Raw genomic sequence first — 19956 nt, 5'->3', positions numbered from 1 at the left:
CAGGCAGGATTAATAGTACAGAGAGAAGCATGGCCTAAGGGCAGGAAGGCCAGGCAGGAGGCTGCTGCAGTGGGAAAGGTGATACTAAAAGTGCAGAAGTGATACCAATAACAACAGTATGAATCACTATTATTTTTATAACTAGTTTAGCAAAGCACTGATCAGTCAGAATGGTCCATCCATAAACAACTGGGACAACTGTGCTGATAACACAGGCCATAGGTCAGGGCAGGAGGTGCTGAGACCTGAGTTAGGGTGGTGGTGGTTAGGAAAGAGGAAGTGCCAGATTTAGAACACTTTAGAGGTACAACCAAGAGGGCCTAAGAACAGGCTAAACTTTGGTGTGAAAGAGGGGGAGGTGGCAGCAGAGGTTGGGGGGAGACAAGTGGGAAGCAGTGGTGATATCCTGAGGCAGAGTATTAAAAACAAGCTCAGCGGCAGCGAAAACTAACATTTTTGTAATACCTTAGATATTTAGCTAGGCCACAAGATCTTATTTTATCCTAAATTGGTGCCCCAAAACACATGAGCTAGATTTTACTAAAGCTCAAAGTTGTTAGGTAATTTGCCCAAGGTCACACAGCCAGTGACAGGCAGAGCTGAGATTTGAAACCACTTGCCCTGACTGAAAAATCTCTTCCTCTCAGGAATACCTGAGCCCAAGCCTTTTTCTGACCAGAGCTGAAAGCAGGCAGGATCTCAGGGAGGAGGCAGCAGCTGTGTTCACTGGGCTGGGCCTGGCTGCCCTGAGACCTCACTGCTGTTCTAACAACAGGTTCAGACAACCTCAGATACTTACTTTTTCTTGAAGACCAGGAACTTGTTGTTCTGCATGATGCAGTCTCTGTTGTTTGAGATCTGCTGAAAGATGGTCTTGTTGGTCTTGCCCTGGAAGATGATGTTCTCCTGCACCAGGGCCTTGGTGTGGCCCCGAACTGCAATGCCATAGGCCCGGAATGAGTGGATCCGGTTCTTCATTACCTGGGAGAAGTAGCCAGAGCTTGTCACACCTCAGTGACTCACAGACTGGTTGGGGAGCCCACAAAGGGAAGCATCAGTTATAAAGCCAAGGGAGAATGTGCTCTGAACGTCAGCACAGAGGAACTCAAAGAAGGAGGTTGAGAGCTACCTGGGAACCAGGAAAGGCTCCCTGGAAGAGGTGATGGGTGAGCTGCAGTTTATCAGGTACAGAGCAGAGGAGATGTGTTCACTGAATAATGTGCAAAGGTCTGGCAGACAAAGGGCACTGACAACTCAACTGCTGTGACTGTGTCCCTGTATCCCTCCTCTGTTCCCCCAGTGCTCAGATACAAAGTAAAGGCATCCTTTATTCCTTGCCTAACTCACTGATTCATGTAACTGCAGAGCTGAGAAGAACCACTGGGATCATAATTCTATAAGGACAACACTAAAACCCTAGCACCTGGCACAGTGCTTTCTATAAAAGATGCTTGGAGCTCATGGCCCTGTTGGAGAGACAAATGGGTAAAGGAACAGTTACAAAGCACTGTGGGAAGTGTTGTGGGATTAGGGTGGACGTAAACACCACAGAAGTTTAGAAAAGGGCACCTCAAGCAGCCTACGGCAATCAAAGAGTTCCTGAAGGTAACAGCAAAGCTGCAGGAATGAGGTAGCAAAGGGGTACAGGAGGTTATGGATATACAAGGAATAGTGTGTGCAAAGGCCCTTGGGCAGGATTTCTCTCCATGTTAATCACCTATTGCATAACATGTCCCGTGGGAGATGATTCTGTTAGGGAAAGTGAGCAGAAATCTCCCTGACTTCGACCTGGGAGACCACGAAGTTACCTTAGGAGATTCCCAACATTATGACTCTAGGAGGTTACATCCTCACTCCTGGCTTCCTGCTGGTGAACTCTGGTTCATCCTTTTGGTCCCAGTCCCTACATCTGTGTGAAACCACTCCCCCAATCTCCCAGGCTGCTTTGGCAGGAGGGATGATAATCCCTTTGGTCTTGAGTGCATATGGTTCTGCTTCCCAGCCTGTGGTTTGGTCCTGTGTCCTAGCATTGAGCCCTGTGCTGGCAGTAGATGTCACACACATGCACACATACTCACCTTAGTGTCAGACCTGGGCAGCAACTGCAGCCCACTGCCCCGGTTGCCAATGATGTCATTTTCAATAACGACAGTGCTGTCACCCTTGGTAATGATGCCATGGCCTCTGTTGTCATAGATACCATTGCCCCGGAGCTCCACCTTACACTGGGCCTCCACCTTGACCCCACTCTGCCGGTTGCAGGAGATGCTGTTGTTGGCCACACGAGTGAGCTGGCTGCTCTGGGCTACAGTGATGCCTCTGTCTCCATTGGCATGAATCACATTGGTGATGACATGCAGGGCCTCACTGCTCTGGACATACAGTCCGGAGGCTACACGTAGAGGGTGTGGGAGTAAGGAAAGCACGGTCAGCCCTACCAACACCAATCAGGAAAAGCCTTCCCCCAAATCTGTACCCCAGGAAAGAGAAGGGGAAGATCTTAGAGGCAGTGACACTCAGACTCATCCTTGAGTCTGTATCTTCTAATGACAAACAGCAGAAGGAAACCCAGGAACATCAAAAAAACTTCCTGCTGTAATAAGTCCTCATCAAAGGCAGCCAGGGACATAGGCTTTGAAAAGACTTCTTAGCTTTGATGGTCCCCTGGCCCAAGCTTTCATGCTGGGCTTGGAAGCCTCCTACAACATAATCATACTGCTGTTTGCACCTCCTGTGGTGGGGAGCTCACTGTTTTCTCAAGGCTTCCCCTGCCACCTCTAGACAGAGCTCTGTCTGCTAGAAGGGTGTTTTGTTTTGTTTTGTTTCTTTCCTTCCCATTCTGAGTTGCAGTCTGCCTCTCTATTATTTTGGGAAATTTCATAAGAGAAATCCTATAATTTTGAGTAGAAAAATTTACCAGGCTAATATGTATCTAAAAGGTATTAGACATTTTGGAAGGAAAAATGGTGTTTGGAAATGTATATGCTGAGAGGCAATCTGGACATGTAGAAAAAAGCACAGACTCAGCAGGATTAGAGTCTCTGACCTGCCAGGAAGAGAAAGCCTGGCCACCAGACTCCATGTGGGTGGCGTCTCCACCAGTTACATAACCCTTCACAGGAGCAAGAGACTAAGGGTGTGCTGGGGAGGTGGGATATGGACAGTGACTGGGATGGTACAGAAGCAGTCTGAGCCATAAGCCTGCAAGTTTAAACCTCTTGATAACATGTGCCTGTTATTTTTCCTAGGTTGACTGAAAACAGCAAAAATAAGTATTTGTGAATTTAATGCAGCTTTGCCTATCCTAATGGAAAGCATGGCCACATGGTGGAAACCCTGAACTGGGAAGACATAGAACTCATTTCCCAGATAGGTGAGTTAGAGCTGCTGGCTACTGATCTCCCTGCCCTCTATTACTACCAGAGGAAAGCACTTCTGCTTCTCAGGGCATAGGATCTTTTCCTTCTGTCGGCACCCTGTTATTCTCACCTCACAGAACATGTCACTGGGGAATGGGAGGAGGGCAGAATTCAAAGAAGGAAAGGGTAGAGAGGTATGTTCAGAGCAGGTCAGGAATTTCAAGTTGATCTGGCATGTATGGATGGGAGAAGGAATTTCAGGCAAGAGAAATAGCATGAGTAAAGTTGGTGGGGTAGAAGGAAAGAAAAAATAGATTCAAGTTTAGGGAGCAAGTCCAAGGGCTTTGGTATCAGGTAAGTGGCAGAAAGAAGTAGCTGATAAGGCTGGAAAGTCAAACTGGGACCAGTCTGTGAAGGCTCTAAAGAGAGTGGGGAGCCATGGAAGGTTCTTCAGCAAGGGCTGGGGGTGGGGCATGCTCACCTCCATTGTGATTAATACTATTAGACTCTACAAGAGCTATGGTGATGGGCCGGCGCAGCGGGTCATCCTCCTTCTCCAGTTCTGTCTCCCAGAGGATGGCGTCCCCATCCTCACTGAAGTTCTCCTGGGCCCCATGACCTCCAGGAAACTCACTGGAGCCGTCCTTCTGGCTAAACACTGCCACTCCATACAGGCCATTATAGCTCACATGATTGCTGGTGACGTGGGGCAGACTGGATGACATCATCCACACACCACAGCCCTTGTTAGCTGGAATAGTAAAAGGACTTGGTCACTGACACCCAACAGTGAGTGAGGCAGCTCCCAGTGTCTTCCCAAAAAGGGGAGCAAAAGACAATGGCCTGGGACAAATCACTTTGCAGCTCTGGCTCTGGGCTTCTCTTTCCTACAAGAGGGATGACAATGACCAAGTCAGGTCACTCCACAAGCTAGGATCATTCCCCAAGGTGTAAAAGCACTCTGAGAATGGTCATGTCACACTTTCAGATCAGCACACAAACAAGCCTGTAGTTGACTATATCAAGGAGCACCAATTCCATCCTGCAAAGGAGAAAGCCTTAGTTTGAATCCTAGCTCTACCACTTCCTAGCTTGTGTGACCTTGACCAGGTTACAGAACTCTGTGCCTCAGTTTCCTCCTCATTATTATTATGTATTTGGCACTGGGGATGGAACCCAGGACCTTGTACATGCTAGGCAAGTACTTTACCAATGAGCTATACCATGAGCCCTTTTTAAATTTATTTTGAAACCAGGTATGGTGATGCATGCTGGTAATCCTGGCACTTTGGAAGGCTGAAGATGATCACAAGTTTGAGACCAGCCTGGACAGGTTAATGAGACCTTGTCCAAAATATAAAATAAAAATAGGGCTTGGGACGTAGCCCAGTGCAAAGGTCCTGGGTTAAATCCCCAGTACTGCCAAAAACAAACCAACCCCAACAAAAACCTGAGATAAGGGTCTTGCTAAGTTGCCCAGGCTGGCCTTAAACTTGCCGTCCTCCTTCAGCCTTAGCCCCCTAAATATCTGGAAGTACAGGTGTGTGCCACCCTACCTGGCTATTTCCTCACCTTTACACTGGGGCTAATAACTATATTTCACTCAGAAGGCAGTCATGAGAGTTAAATGTGATGATGTTCATGAAGAGCCTAGCAGAGCTGTGGGCCCAAAATAATAATGTCTATTATTGTTATTAGAGATATAGTCTAGGAAGAGTAAGGGTTTTCTCAAAGTCCCATAGTAAGAATAGTTTGGCTTTTTTTTCTGTGATTACTGTTTTCCCATTATATTTCCACTTTTCTGGGTAAAAAGATGCAACAAGAGGTAGTAGATGCCCATGCACTGGAGCTCAAATGGGCTGCCCTTAGACATGATCCAACTCCTGCTATTTAACTTTCACTATTTTGGGACTAAAGCTCTGCTTTGCTGACCCCATGGAGTCAATGTGGAGTATAAGGTGATTGAGAAGAGAGGCTCTTCATTCGGAGAGGGCCTGGCATAGTTCCTTTACCTCAGATGAGGTCTTCAAGGCCCAAAGAAGCCCATGGCACTCTCAGGACCCACAAGCTGGAGATGGAACCTGAGCTTCCTGCCTTCCAGGTATTACTGGACCCCGGCCCCTTGCCCCTGGGCACAGCTCACCATAGATGGTATTTCCTTCTATCAGTCCTTTGCCTTCCTCTCCCACAACCACACCATCTGAGTAGCCAAAGCAGATGAGGTTGCTCCTGAGGACAGGGATCCCTCCACGGCGGATGTCCACGCCTCCCCACTGATTTTCACGGATGACATTTTCTATGAAGAGAGGTAGAGAGAAGGGCAACACCCAAAGGCCACCTCCAGTGCTGGCAGTGGGGACTTGGACAGCTAAGAGGAAGGATACCCCAGACCAGCTCACCCAGGCCTTGCCCTGTCAGCAGTCAGCACTTTGAAGCTTGCCTACTGGTTGATGTTTTGGGGACTTGTCCACTTTCTCTGAGGGTAAGGTCTGTGTCTGTCTTGTGCACTCCTGCATCCCCAGTGCCCACTGTTCCCAATGGCCTTGGAGCTGATGAATGAGAACAAACGGAGTCCAGCCATTCCCCACAAGCCTGGGAAGGCGCTGCCTGTCCTCAGCCTCAGCTATGTTCTCTGACCAGATCTTCCTTTCCTCTCTCTTTGGGAGCCATCTCTTCTCAGGGATGGGGTGAAGAGTCCCAGGTCAGAAAAGTGATCCTAGCCAGTGATGGTAAACCTTTTAGAGACCAGTGCCCAAACTGCAACCTAAAACCCACTTATTTATCACAAAGTGCCAACACTGCAATTAATACTGAATACTGAGGTTTTAGTTTAGAAAAAACAACTTATACATTAACATTTTTTGTCTTAAAAGAAAAACAACGTGTGCCATAAGTTCACCACCACTGTGAGACACTGCTGCTCTCTGCATTTGCTGGGCAGACTCTGGGCCTCCTGAAACCACTCAGCAGGCCCTGTGTGACTGGCTCCTTCCTGCCTCTGTGACCTGGTTTATCACACTCCACCCCCAGAAGCAGTCTCACTGCTCAGGCATGCTGGGTCTGTTCCCATAGGCACCCCTGCATGGGAGGTTCTTTTCCCAGGTTGCTTCCCATCTTCCAGATTCTGTCTTATATGTTACCCTCTCAGAAAACCCTGCCCTGACCACATGATCTTCAACCTCTTGATCTTGACCACACAGGCCTTCTATGTGGATGACCTGTAGAGTCCTTATCACCCTCAGTTTAGCTTTTTTTTTTTGTTGGCTTATATAGGCTTTTAATTATTTATTTGCTTTCCCTTGTAAAATATCAGTTCCTGAGAACAGGAATGGAGTCCATTTTGTTACTGCTGTATCCCTAGCTCCTGGAATGTGGCCTGCACATGTGGTGCCCATCCAGTGTTTGATGAATGACAGCTGCAGTCATGGGCTTCACTGGGCCAAGATCCCACATATGGCTGTGTTCTGTGCTGAGGTTCCACTGATGGATCAAGGCAGACTCAATCCTTGCTTTGTGGAATTACTGCCTCAAAAAGAAGATATGGGAGAAAACAATGCACCAAGAAATTAAGTAAAATGTCCTACAGAGAAGGCATCCTGGACACAGTGAGTACATCTGTGTACAAAGGGAGCTCAGGGAAGGCTTCCCTGAGGAGAGGACTCTTGAGAAGAAACCTAGAGGATGAGCAGGAGTTAGCTAGACAGAGATTTCCAGGGCAGACAGCCACACAGAAGCCTAGAGGAGGACTCAGATAGTTCCTCCGGTGTCCATGCTTCTGTAAGCGCTGTGACCCATCAGTGGGTCCACCTTGGGCCTGGCTGAGAGCAGACCTGTAATGTACTAAGCCTGCATGAGAATTACGGCCAGCATGGAGCTGGTGACCCTGGAGCCAGCTTGCTGGTCTAAAAGGAGGTCTTCAACAGGTGGGGGACTTGTGTAAGGTCCTGAAGCTGGCAAGAGTAACACCAGGGGATGGTCCTGTACATAGCTCCAGGGAGTCTCCATTGCATACCTGTGATGAGGCCCTTCCCATTCTCATTCACGGCTATGCCGGCTGCACGTCCCTTGAAGATGTGGTTCCCACTAAAATGGAAGGGGAACAAGACAAGCAGTAAGACCAGGATACCAATGTCATGTATGAAGGCCACTGCCTTCTTCTGTGGGCTTTCTAGTGGCTCAAGTTCACAGGGTCTAAAATATTTTCTGAAGTCCTATAAGCCAGGCCTTTGGAAATTTTTGGTTGTCACTGGGATTGGTTGTCCAAAAACCAAACCCACAAATATATGATATAGGGCCAGGGATTTAGCTCAGTAGCACTGCAACTGTCTCGAAAGTGCAAGGTCCTGAGTTCGAGCCCCAGTACCAAAAAAAAAAAGTGATATAAGCACAGTGATATTCAATTCTTTGTGACTTATTTTTGTGGTCATCAGTATATAAATACTATTTTAAACAGATGTCACCATGGTGCATGTGTCAGATGTAAAGTACTGGTGGCATGAAGAATTCCTAGGAGGCTGTGCTAAGCTTGCTTAAGAGTGACTGTAGGTTATATAACTCTCAGCTATGCTGTAGCTTAACTCAGCCAAGTCATGTCTTTCCTCCCAGATTCTTACTTCATGTCACAAACATAGAGGGGGAAAACCATAACCCCTTCCCTTAAGGTGACTGTGTTTTGTAGATCTACAATACTGATCTCATTGTGATATTTTCTTCAATCAAAACTCTAATGGTTCCCCAGCACTTGCAAGTTGCATTATGATCAGAAGTTACTCTAATAAGCTGTCCTGAACAGTGGAAAAGTATTTGCCTAATAGTAATAGGATGGATAAAAATTATGGAATATCACAACAACAGAGTGTTCTGAAATTTTCCGAAGTGATAAATATAAAAGCATGCAGCAACCTAGAAATGTACATATGGAATAATACAGGGGAAAAACTCCTCAGGATGTATTTGCTTGCACATCAATGCCAGCCATTTTTCTAAATCACAGGCATAACTATGTGAATCTTCTGCTCAAAAAATCTTTAAAGATTTCCTATTATCATGATAAAGCAAACATCACCTTCCTCAACATGGTTGACAAAAGGCCTTCCTCATCCAGCCTAAGCCTTTCTTCCCACCATTTCTTTCCACTGTGCTGCGTGGCAGAGACAGATTACCACATAGGTATAAAAGGGCATGCTGCAGTGACCATAGGGTCCAAGGTGTTCTGGGACAGTCCCATTTTAAAATATTCTTTTTCTCAAGCCACAGAGGACTGTCCACTCACCCTAGAGCTGTTGGGCTCTGCTGCTTTTGTTCATGCTGTTCCCTTCACTAGGAAGGCTGCCCCTAGCTTCATGACAGTCCAACGCTAATGCCACCTCCTCTGTGAGGCCTTCCCACATTCTTCCAGTCACAATGATTCTCTCCTTCTCTTGACACCAATCTAATGGCATCTATTGCAGTCTGCCCCATACTGTACCTGGAGCAGCAGCAACAGGGTACTGCCACTGTCCTTCCTTACTTACAGCTTGCATCACTAATGGATCATAGCATGCTTTGATCCTGAGGCCAGATATAGACCCAGGATCTTAACACAGTATCCTACGTACCCACTGCCAAGAGACTGGATTTGACACACGAGTGGAAATCTCTACACCACCCTCATCTTACAGTATCTCTGTGCATTTATATTGTTCAGAGGTTGCCCTCCTGTTTTTTTTGGATTTTTTGAAACAGGGTCTTGCTATGTCTTCCTGGCTGGCCTCAAACTCAGCCCAGGCTGGCCTCAAACTCACAGGGATCCTCTTGCCTCAGCCTCCTGAGTGATGAGATTACAGGTATGCGCCACCATACCAGGCCAACCCCCTTGTTTACCTTTGTTACTCCTTATGAGAAGTGTTCAGTAATGTCTGCTGAATCAAAAGTCAAATAGGGCCAAATGAAAGGGGAGCCAGAAGCCCAAATGCAATTGTGTTATTAGGGTGAGATTATGAGTGAAGTCTCTTCTTTGCCTCCCTCTGTACAGTTGTTGTAGTAAACAAAAATGTTTTCAAATTAAGGAGAAAGATTAGGGCAACAGATGAGGGAGCACAGGACGAGAACAAGGTAGCATGGAGAAGCCAGATAGTTTGGGCACAGTGGTACATACCTCACTATCGGATTTCCATGATACAGGATATAAATGCCAGCCTCCTTATTTGAGAAGATTTGGTTGTTCCTGATGACGCCTTTCCCATTGCCAAGGACAACAATGCCAGAGCGAAGGCCATGGTGTATCTGGTTACACTGCAAGTGAAAACAAGACACCATGGAAAACAGATCAGATATGCCAGCAAGAAGAGTGCTCAATCTCTGCCCACACAAATGCGCCAGGATGGACAGGGAGGAGAAAAGAACGTCACTGGAAGATCTCCAGCACATGATAAAGAGACCAGACCAACCACTGTCCTGCCTTTCTACATAGCTGCACACGCAGAAATAGTAAGGGAGGTTGTAAAGATGGGAGTCTTCCCTACAGCCTCTTGGGATGCACTGGCACTTGCTGTTGAAGGCTCTTGTGCTTCATCTACAAGGCAGCTATAGAAAGCATATGAGCCTCTTCAGAGCCTCCCAAACACACAACCATCCAGCCATGCCCTGCCACGCCCTACCTCCCAGGGCCCAGGGAGCCCACATCTCAGGGAAGGGAGGCACCCCAGTTCAACAGAACACTGGCCAAGAGCAGTCCCACGGAGGCCACATCAGAAGGGCTTCTGGTTCTCACTGCTCATTCAGGGGAGGGTCTGTGGAAGGATGCACATACTGGGGGGAAGGTCACAGGAGTTGTCCAAGCTGGAGGATGCTTACAGACACTCATTTCTGATACCTCTTTTTATATATGGGAAAGCAGGCTTAGAATTACATTATATGTTTCTGACAGGCCCAGATCTGAAACCTAGTTTTGTTGCCTTTCCGTCCAGTTCATTGCTTTTGCACAGTAACTTCATTTACAATAAATTATAACAAAATTATACCACTCTTACTGCTAACATGTAGCCGAAATCTAATTCCATACTTAAACCAGAAAGTTACTGTAGCTCTTCCAAAATGGTATCATGGAGACAAAGATCTAATTTTCTGTATTTTATGCAGTAAGTGCTCCTTGCTCTTACCCACTTTTCACTATTTCTGAAGGGTTTGGCAGACTCACCAGGAAAATCACTGCTTGAGAGAAGTCCCTCAGAAGGCTGTAAAGCTCAGCGAGAGGCAGATGAAACAGTATGGCCATCCCTGCCCTCTTTCACAAATCCAGGATTGAAACATGCCACTCCCTTCTCCTCTACCTGTCCTTTTGCCCACAGGCAGGCAAACTCATTTTTGGCCGCAGTGGCAGTAACTTCCTAAGCCACGGCAGTGCATCAGCCACCTGCTGCGTGGGAGAAGGACAGTGAGGGGAGGAGTTGCAAGAGGACACTGGCTAGATGTGTCTCTTAAAAATACAGCTTGGGATTTCCCTTTGTCTGCATTTTCATGGCCAGCCTTAATATAATGGGCTAAAAACATCAACCCTGAGTCAGACTGCCAGACTGCCTGGATTCAAATTCCAGCTCTGTCACCAGCTGTATGACTTTGGCCTTTGCTTCTTTGTGTTCAATGTCTTCATCTATAAAATAGGGATAATAATAATTCTATTTCATAGAGATGTGTAAGGATTAAAGGATAATTAGGCAAATGTCTGCAAAGTGCTGAGAAAAATACAGGGCATATAATAAGCATTATACTCAAGGGTAGGTATTATTTTTCCAAGCCCATAGTTTCCCAATTTCTAGAAACTTTCTCAGGAAAAGCCAGAGTGGAAAAAGAGCTGATCTCTTATGTTGCTGGTCATATATTCCAAGATTTTAAGCTGGTATACAATAAAACTCAATATGCCCCCACAATATCCATGAAACACATAATCTTCAGAACTGAATATCTTACAGGTCCTCTACATAAATAAGGATGAACTAACTAGATGAGTTCTTTTTAGATCCAAGTGTTTTTCAGGGAAGACATGATAGATTTTTTCTTATCAAACTCAAAGGCAACCACAGCATATGAGAGCCCAAGGAGGGCTCTGTTTTCCCTGTCCTTCCAGTCCTCTTTCTTACTGATGGGGAGATTGCAGGAGGTGACTTGTCTGAAGTCACTACTAATACATGGAAAAAGAGAGACAGAGTCATGAGGACCCACAGAGAAAAGTGCAGAAGTTACTTGCAAACATGAAGCATATAAATTTAACATGGCAACATTTAAATATTCTCAAGAAAATTATTCTAAAAACTCACAGTCACCCTGAATGGGAAAGGAAGACAGAGAAAAGTACCAGAATGAGTGGGTTGGACTTCTTCCGGATGTCTACACCAGCCTCTGCATTGTGGTAGATGTTGTTGCCGGCAATCAAGCCTCCACCCTCCAAGCGAAGAAAGATGCCTGATGCCCGGCAGCGGTAAATGTCATTCCTGAGCATGACAATCTAAGCAGAAGAGAGAAAGCCATTTATTTTCCTGTCACAAAAATTTTGTAAAAACATATAATAAGCATCCCACTTAAGGGCATAAAAACCACTGGGGAAACACTTAAGTCTTTTCCTTCCCAACTGATCCCTGCAGTTCACCAACAGATGAGAGGAACACCTCACTGTGCACCCCACCATCCTACTGTGTGCTCCTGGCCCAGCTTGCTGTTACCCTGCAGGCTCTTTACCAACCAGCCTCATGTTGGAACTTTATGGACATCAGATGGAGGCTTGGTCCTGGCCTCAAGCACCTACTGGAGGTTGGGATGGAAAGGATGCTTACAGAAGACAGGATTTAGTGGTCTTCAAACTTCATGTCCTGGGATTGCAGGAAGACTCCCCAATGCACAGCTACTTTCATGGAATCAATTTCGAGACCTGTCACTTTCACCTGTGCAGTCACTAAAGTCACTGTTCTGAGCAAGCACTGAGTAAGGTACCACCATCCCTACCACTTTATGAAACAGAGGTGATTCTTAATTTTGAAAAATTACTTTTAAAAAGGCCTATTTTTGCCCAACCTGGATATTTCTTGGTGTAGTGACTATTTATATTATAAGGAAGCCTCCTTTACATAAGGTATGATAATTTAGCACCCAGCTTATTACAGGGATGTGTTTACAATTACATTTTCTTCTATTTTTAAATAATTGTATATTAATGATAAAGTATATTACAAGTTGAATACTACTAATAAATAATACACTGCATTAGGATAAACTCTGGGAGAAGTATAACAGAATGGAAGTATAATCGCAAGGTTTTAGGATGAAGCAAGTTGGAAAGGACACTGCCCTTACACTGACAACAGGACAGGAAGATAATATGCACAAACCTAAGCTTTCTGGAACCTGTCAGCAAAATGAAGCCGCAGGACAACCAGTGCACCCGAGCACTGGGAAAAGACGGGTGCCCCAGGAGGTGAGATGTGAGTGTTACCTTGCTGAACAAGTGCAGCTGTCTGGCAAGACAGGAAGAATTCTGCTGCCACTCCTCAGCAACTGTTTAAGGCCACGTATGAGTGAGCCAGGGTGAGGGTACAAAAACTGGAAGTAACTGCACCTATTTATTTCTCTATGGACCTCCTAGGTGCTTGTGGAGAAAGACTGGGGGAGAGCAGACTGGAGGCAGCCCCCAGCAGTACAGGCTTGGGGACAGGAGCAGTGACTCCAGGAAAGGCATGAGGCCCTTTGTGTACTCTTCTCTCCTGTCTTTCCTGCAAAACAAGCTGCAAGTAAGCAGAGAAGGGCAGCAAGTTTTGTGGCCTTCAGGGGGAGGATCAGGAAAAACCTCCACCTTTACTGCTGGGGGTAGGAAGAAACTGTATTGGGCCTGGATCGTGAGTCCACCTCTCATACCAGGGGTGAGGCAGGGTTGCTGTCAAGGTCCCACTCCCAAGACCCATGGACACAGCACCCACCCAGTCCAAGGATGAGGCAGGGTGAGAGAGAAACTTTATTGCCAGACTCATCTCACCCTCTCAGTGATAAATAACAGTTGTCTACTGCAGGTGGAGAGCAGGGAGACAGGCCTCCTCTGAGGAGCTGGTGCAAAGACCAGGGAAACCAATGGGAGGCAGTGCTAGAGGAAACTGAAGCCCGGGGGACACTGAGGCTAATCATAACAGCGTCACTGTTCAAACCAGAGCAATTCCTGGTGAGACCTTCCCCCCAGAGACTAAGCTAAAGAAGACACATGCCCATTTCCAAACATAAACATGATCTACATCAGTCACTACAGTGTTGTACAAGGTATTTGACTTCCAGCTACACATAACAGAGGAGAAAACATCACAGTCAGTGCTTTCCTTCTTGGTGCCTCATGCAGCCAGGTGCCTTCCACCAGCCTTTGCACTGCTAGGATGTTCTAAGGACAGATAGGTGATGGTCCTCTGGCCACAGGATCAAGACCTTGCTCCCCAGCACAGGAACCTGACTGGGAAGCCCCACACTCATACCTGCAGCTCCCTGCTTGTGCAGGGATGCAACTGTGCCTGATGCTGGGTACTAATGAGACATCCAAATCCCTACATATCAGTTTCTCAGGTTCTGTCTAGAGACTCACTGGGAATTTCTTGCTATGCACCTCCTGCCAAAAGTCCCATAGGGCACTTGTTCAACAGGGAGACAACTATATAAATGTTTGTCCACCCTTGTCTCCATTCACGGCCTACATAATGATGGCTCCCTATGTGCTCCTGGCATGTCAGCACATATCTCTCCCTAAAACTCCAGGGCCTGGCCAGACCCCACTACTGTGAGAGGTCACAAAGGCTCCAAACTTAAATGTGCCCGGAGTTGAGTTCATCTCTCTCCACACCCTACCCTTCTCCATGTTCCCACCATTGCTTTCAGCACTCAGGAATCAAGGCCCCATGCCCTAGGTTTATTCCCTCCCCAGATCTTCTTCTCCATTTCTGACCATAGATACCTCCTTGCCTTCAGCCTTGTTCTCTCCATGTCACCTGCTATGAGGCTCAAGAATGAGCTTTCAGAAAGCAGATCTGTCTGCAGTTTTCAGCTTAAAATTTCTCAGCGGTTCTCAACAACCCTCAAGGTGAACTCTGATCTCAATCTTGCTGGCAACACCTCTTAGCTTGATCTGACTCATGCTGCCTGGCTCCCTCCTGCCACTCTTCTTGCCACCCTCCTGTTCTCTGGCTGCTGAGTGACTTCTAACTCCCTGCAAGTGCTGTGTCCTTTTTTACTCCTGGGCTTTCTCACAGGCCTCTTGTGCAGCACATCTTCACCTTGTCAACTATTACTCCTGCACAGCTCAGATCAGGTACAGGGCCTCCAGGAAACCCTTCCTGGTTCCTTGAGGATGGGCCAGGTGCTCCTTTTCTAGGCTGCTGGGCCACCTATAGTACCTTTATCACAGAACTTCTTATAGTGGCCTGGTATCATTTTTTAAAAACATTTATTGAGCACTTGCTATATACCAGGCACACTGCTAAGCACTTTATATATGTGACCTTTGATAATTATCCTCATTACACCTTGGAGATAGGCAATGTGGTTAGTCTAAGGAACTTTGGTGACAGAGGCAGAATTTTAGTCAAAAGTCATACTCTCTTTTTTTTAAAGCCATAAGCCATATTCTTAATAACTATGTAAGGAGGAAAGTTCTTTTTATCATGGAACCCATGGGAACAGAGCTATTACCCTTCCCTTTTTATTTTCTGTTTATAGTGTAATCTAATATTGTGCTTTCAGAGTAATACCACCTAAAATCTTTTTTAGAAGTGGGCTGGAAATGCAAATGGGATTTAGTATTCTAGAAGCCTGGAAGACCCACCTGTGACATTTGTATAATGCCCTTTAGTTTACTGAGTACTTCTGTCAATACGATGGGACTGGATCCCTCAAGCCCCAGTGGGAGAAGCCAGGCAGGAATGGTCACTCCCAGTGTACAGAAGCCAAAGGAATGTTCACAGTGAATCAACAGAGAGCTGAGACTCAGGCCTAGGGGTCAGGCTATGCTTTCTTCTCCAAGGCCTGTCTCTGTCTTTCCAGAAGTCATTCCTGTCACTATTCACTAGATTCTAAGGTTGTCCTGCAGCACCCAAAGTGCCTGCACAGGCAAGGTACTGATGCGTCAATGGCTGATGGTTGCTCTTAGCAGAAGTTCCCAGTGTCTCAATGGGGCTTTCCAGGGTAATAGCTTTGTTCTCATGGGTACCATGATAAAAGGATCTGGTTTGAGTGCTGGAGGAGAACTTTCCTGGGCAAAGAGGCTCCTTCTCACTTCCACAGCTGCATTTTTGTCTGCCGCTGCAGCACAGGTAAAGTCAACCCCCAGCACAGGATGTTCCTGCTGTTGGGATGTCCTACTCTGTACCCCATTTTCACCATATACATTGTTTTCTGTGGAATCTCTACTCACCGTACTCAGGACAGATATCTCATCTTTTGGGAAGCCTTCTCAACTACCCCACTGAAGTTTACAGTGGCAGTGATTATGTCTCCCTAAATTTTTCTGTTATTCATGCTAAAAAGGTCTTGTTTCTTCTTTTTTTGTGTGGTACCAGGGATTGAACTTAGGACCTTGTGCTTGCAAGGCAGCCATGTTGCCACTGAGCTAAATCCCTGGCCCTCTTGTTTCTTCTATAAGGACCTGGGTGACATGTTCAAGCAGCAGAATGACATAGTGAATAGAAGCAGAATACCTGGGTTCTAATCTCAATTCTCTCTCATACTTGCTGTGTGACTCTGAGTTAAGGCACCTTCCCTCTCTGGGCCTCTGTTTCTTTTTCTGTGAAATGAGAAAAATAGTTTCAGCCCCGCCCAAGTCAGATGATGGACATGAAGTCCTGTGTGTTAACAAGCTTTTAAAAAATTATTTGATCAATTTCTGGCACTAAAAAAAAAAAGATTATTTGAAATGTAAAATAACCCCATCATACCCCTCCTACTTATGGCCATAGGAACCCTCTCAGCAATTAACAGCTGTGCTCCTGGTGACCCAGTAAGGCTTCAATCCAGATTGTCAACTCTTAGGACAGCACCTTGCTATTATGTATACATCGAACTGCATAAGTCAAGTTCCGGAAGATGTTTCCTTCCATCTTGGCTCGGCCATAAGAACACACAAAGACACCTCCTTTCCCGTCCCGGAACAGGCACCTTCGGATCAGGCAGCCCTGCACAGAGCTGGCCAGTGCCATGGCCTCCTTGTCCTTCTGCAGCTCCTGCTGCAGTGAGTTCAGCACCAGGCAGCTGGGCAGCTGAATGGATGCTCCAGGCAGAGGTGGGCCCAGAAAGGACCCCCCCAGGACAGGGCGTGGGCCCTGCACTTGGTAGGACAATCTGTATGTGAGCTGGTCCTCATCCTCATCCTCACCGCTGGGGCTCAGGCCTCCATCGCTGCTGTCTGGGGTCTGGGCCACCCTTTCCCCGTCGCTGCCCACCTCTGCTTCCTGCAAGCTAGCCTTGGAGCCTGGCTTTGGGGAGCTAGAGGCAGGGGTGGTAGGACTCTGGCTGCCTTCAATGACAATGTCACAGGTCCTGGGACTCCAGGCCTGATCCCGGCTCTCTAGGTCCAGGGACATTAAAAAGTCAGAGTTTTCTGTGGGGAGCAAGCTGGGAGAGGACCTGATAAGACCCAGTAGATACTTGTAGGCCCAGTTCTTATCTGCTGATGGGTGACCCTCCACAGTCACAGAGTTGTTTTCGCTGCCCATAAATTCACAGCTTTCCAGGACACACAGGGGCACGTTGTGCAGAAAGACATGGGTGTTTTTGAAGGTACAAAACTTCACTTGGCAGGTGCCTGGGCCATGGACCTGGATGTGCCCATTCTCAAAGTTGCAGTTGTCAAACTGGACATGACCTGATGTGGTCTGGAAAATGAGAAAGAAAAAATGGCTGTAAGAGGGGTAAGCTGTGTTTTGCTGATCAGCACTTGTGCTGCTCTTTAAGGAGGGCACAGGGGGGAAAGGCCATTTGATCATCTCCTCTTCCCCACCAGGGCATGGGTGTCAATTAGCTCCCAAAGGATCTAGGGAGCTGCTCTGAATGAGAGAAGGGGGGACAGTTGGGAGTTGCCTGCCCTTCTGTGCTTCTAATCTGAAACAAGGGGGACAAAGGTGGATGATGGAAGAAGAGTTCACACTCTGCAGCACGACCCTTCCTATATACCTCAGATCTTACATAAATTCTATTTTTGGTTTTTTTTGGTACCGGGGATAGAACTGAAGACCTTGCGCTCTCGAGGTAGGCAGCAGAACCACTGAACTAAATCCCCGGCTTGCATAAATTCTCTTAATGCTTATGAACTACTTAATGAGAATCTCCCTCTCCCTCTCCCTCTCTCTCGGTGAAAATAGTACAGAAGCTGGACAGAATGGGGAAGAAGCTGCATCAGAGGGATGCTAGGTGAAATGGATTTGACACATGTTAATAGAGGAGGTGAAGGAGGAGAGGATCCCTCTAGGAGGGGTTCAGAAATGGTCAGGAGAGCTTTCAATTTTTACAAACTGGGATCTGAGCCCAACTTTACCAAGTCTCCAAAAGGTGGGGGAGTCCCTGCTCAGTGACTGGGTTGTATGAAGAATGTGTCAAATCACATGCAGAAGTGTCTCCACATGTCCCCCTTTCAAAGTGCTTTCCCTTCATCTGTGCCTTCTCTTAGAGTATGCTCTCCACCTTAGTCTGATGCTCTGCAGCATGCAGGAGCTGGGTGACCCAAATCAGGACAGGGCCATGCAGGACCCTTGTTGCTGGCATAGGAGAAAGCAGCCAGAAGGATCTGAGCCCTGCCTGAACTGGTTTAGGGAGTGGGGGAGGCACAGGAACAAGTCTGAAAAAAGCCACTGTGCAGCCACTGGTGTGGGTGTGCGTGTTGTGGCACAGGAAGACAGCAGTTGCATCTCTAAAGACAGGGATAAAGGATGCTTCTATGGCTCAGGAAGTAGGAGGCTTACTACCTGGGATAGCTCCCAACTCTGCTTCTTTCAAGCATCTTATCTAAGACTAGTGCTTCACCTTTCTAAGCCTGTTTCCTGGTCTGTACCATGCGGCTTACTAGTTAATAAAGCACAAAGTGCAGTGCCAGGCACACAGCTGAAACCCAGTAAAAGTTGGCTATTATTGTCTGGGGTCAGTGACACAAGAAACAGAAAGCAGGGGTGGGAATGGGGAAGTGCTAAACCCACAGCATGATTCATCGGAGCCCCTTAACTCTGGGCCTGAATGAGAAGCAAGCTTGGTATGATCCAGTTGCTCTATATTCCTGAAAAAAGAACTGTTTCTAAATTGCATACCAATTCTATCAGATGTATCTGAACCATAAAAAGAGGTCCCATTCAATAATCCAGACAATCATGATCCCATTCAATAATCTTATCCCCTGAAAACATTTTAAAGTTCTCTAGCAATGACCTTGTTTGATAGCTTATCTCAGAGCTTAAGGACCCTTAGCTTTTCTAAATTCTTCTTTAGAGCCAGCCTACTTTTTTTTGGAGGCACGGTCTTGCTGTACAGTTCAGGCAGGCCTTGAGGCCTTGAACTCATTATTAGCCTGGGCTGGCTCCACTTTGTAGCCTTGTTGGTGATCCTCTTGCCTCACCCTCCTGGGTGCTGAGATTACAGGCATGCACCACCATGCCTAGCTAGCCTACATTTTTATTGCTGTAACTTAAGACCATTTTCTCTCCCATGGTCCATTCTCTTTTTAATTTTTAAATTTTATTTATTTATTTATTTTGGTACCGGGGATCGAACTCAGGACCTTGCACTTGCGCAGCAGATGGCAAAACCACTGAGCTAAATCCCCGGCCCTTCCCGTGGTCCTTTCTAAGGACAAAGTCTAGTGCTCTGGAGGTGCAGAGCCATTGCTACGGTTCTCAGGAGTCACTGAAAACTGACTTGAGAAATCATCCTGGCCTTTGCAGCTATCAGGAAAGGTCAATTCAGGTCCCTTTTTACTTAAAAGATATTCATGGACTGAGTACTAATATATATAATATATGCCAAGCACTAAGCCAGAAAGAGGGCTACAAATAAGCCTAAGGCCGGGCCCCTTTCTGAACTCTGGAGCGGGAAGTAGAGCCTGAAATTAATGTATTACTCTAAGAATAAACCAAATTAATATACTACTCTAAGAATAACATATTACAAAGTGTGAAAGGTCTGGAACACTGTTGCTAAAAACAGTCTCCTTCTGAACCTGAAGATCAGCATAAGGGAAATTCTTAAATCCTTCTGCAACATTCTAGAGCAAGCAGGCTTTTTTAAGCTTCCAGGGACTCCAGTGTGATGTAATTTCTTTTTTTTTTTTTGTACTGGGGATCGAACTCAGGACCTTGCGCTTGCAAGGCAGGTGGTGGCACCACTGAGCTGAATCCCCAGCTTGTGTGATGTAATTTCTTAAGTGCTTAGATCAGAAGGCCTGGATTTGAGCTCTAACCTCACTAATTACTCACTTGAGAAAATTATTTAGCATCTCTGACCTTTAGCACCCCTATCTGCCAAATGGGAACTACATCTACTCTACCACAAATGTTTTTTGTGGGAATCATATGAGGTCACAGAAGGAAAGTCACCTAAATTATAAAAACTGGCTTTGGATTCT

General features: G+C 46.5%; 1 protein-coding gene across 3 annotated transcripts in view; it reads right to left on the bottom strand.

Moving 5' to 3' along the window:
• The window catches only part of Fbxo10 (F-box protein 10), a 50266-nt gene that overhangs the window by 2724 nt on the left and 27586 nt on the right, over positions 1 to 19956 (bottom strand). For all 3 annotated transcript variants that reach the window (XM_004874582.3, XM_004874580.4, XM_004874581.3), the window contains 8 exons: positions 16391 to 17224; positions 11692 to 11841; positions 9496 to 9632; positions 7372 to 7442; positions 5503 to 5655; positions 3841 to 4110; positions 2079 to 2392; positions 800 to 981 (listed from right to left, as the gene is read on the bottom strand). In XM_004874582.3, coding sequence (XP_004874639.1) covers positions 800 to 981; positions 2079 to 2392; positions 3841 to 4110; positions 5503 to 5655; positions 7372 to 7442; positions 9496 to 9632; positions 11692 to 11841; positions 16391 to 17224 — 2111 coding nt within the window. The remainder of the gene's footprint in view (positions 1 to 799; positions 982 to 2078; positions 2393 to 3840; positions 4111 to 5502; positions 5656 to 7371; positions 7443 to 9495; positions 9633 to 11691; positions 11842 to 16390; positions 17225 to 19956) is intronic.

The sequence above is a fragment of the Heterocephalus glaber genome, unplaced genomic scaffold (assembly GCF_053883595.1).
Source record: "Heterocephalus glaber isolate CG9 unplaced genomic scaffold, H.glaber_assembly_v1.0 deba00001481, whole genome shotgun sequence".
Lineage (NCBI taxonomy): Eukaryota > Metazoa > Chordata > Mammalia > Rodentia > Bathyergidae > Heterocephalus > Heterocephalus glaber.
Note: the sequence above shows the minus strand (reverse complement) of the source record. Positions and strands in the feature narration are given on the sequence as shown.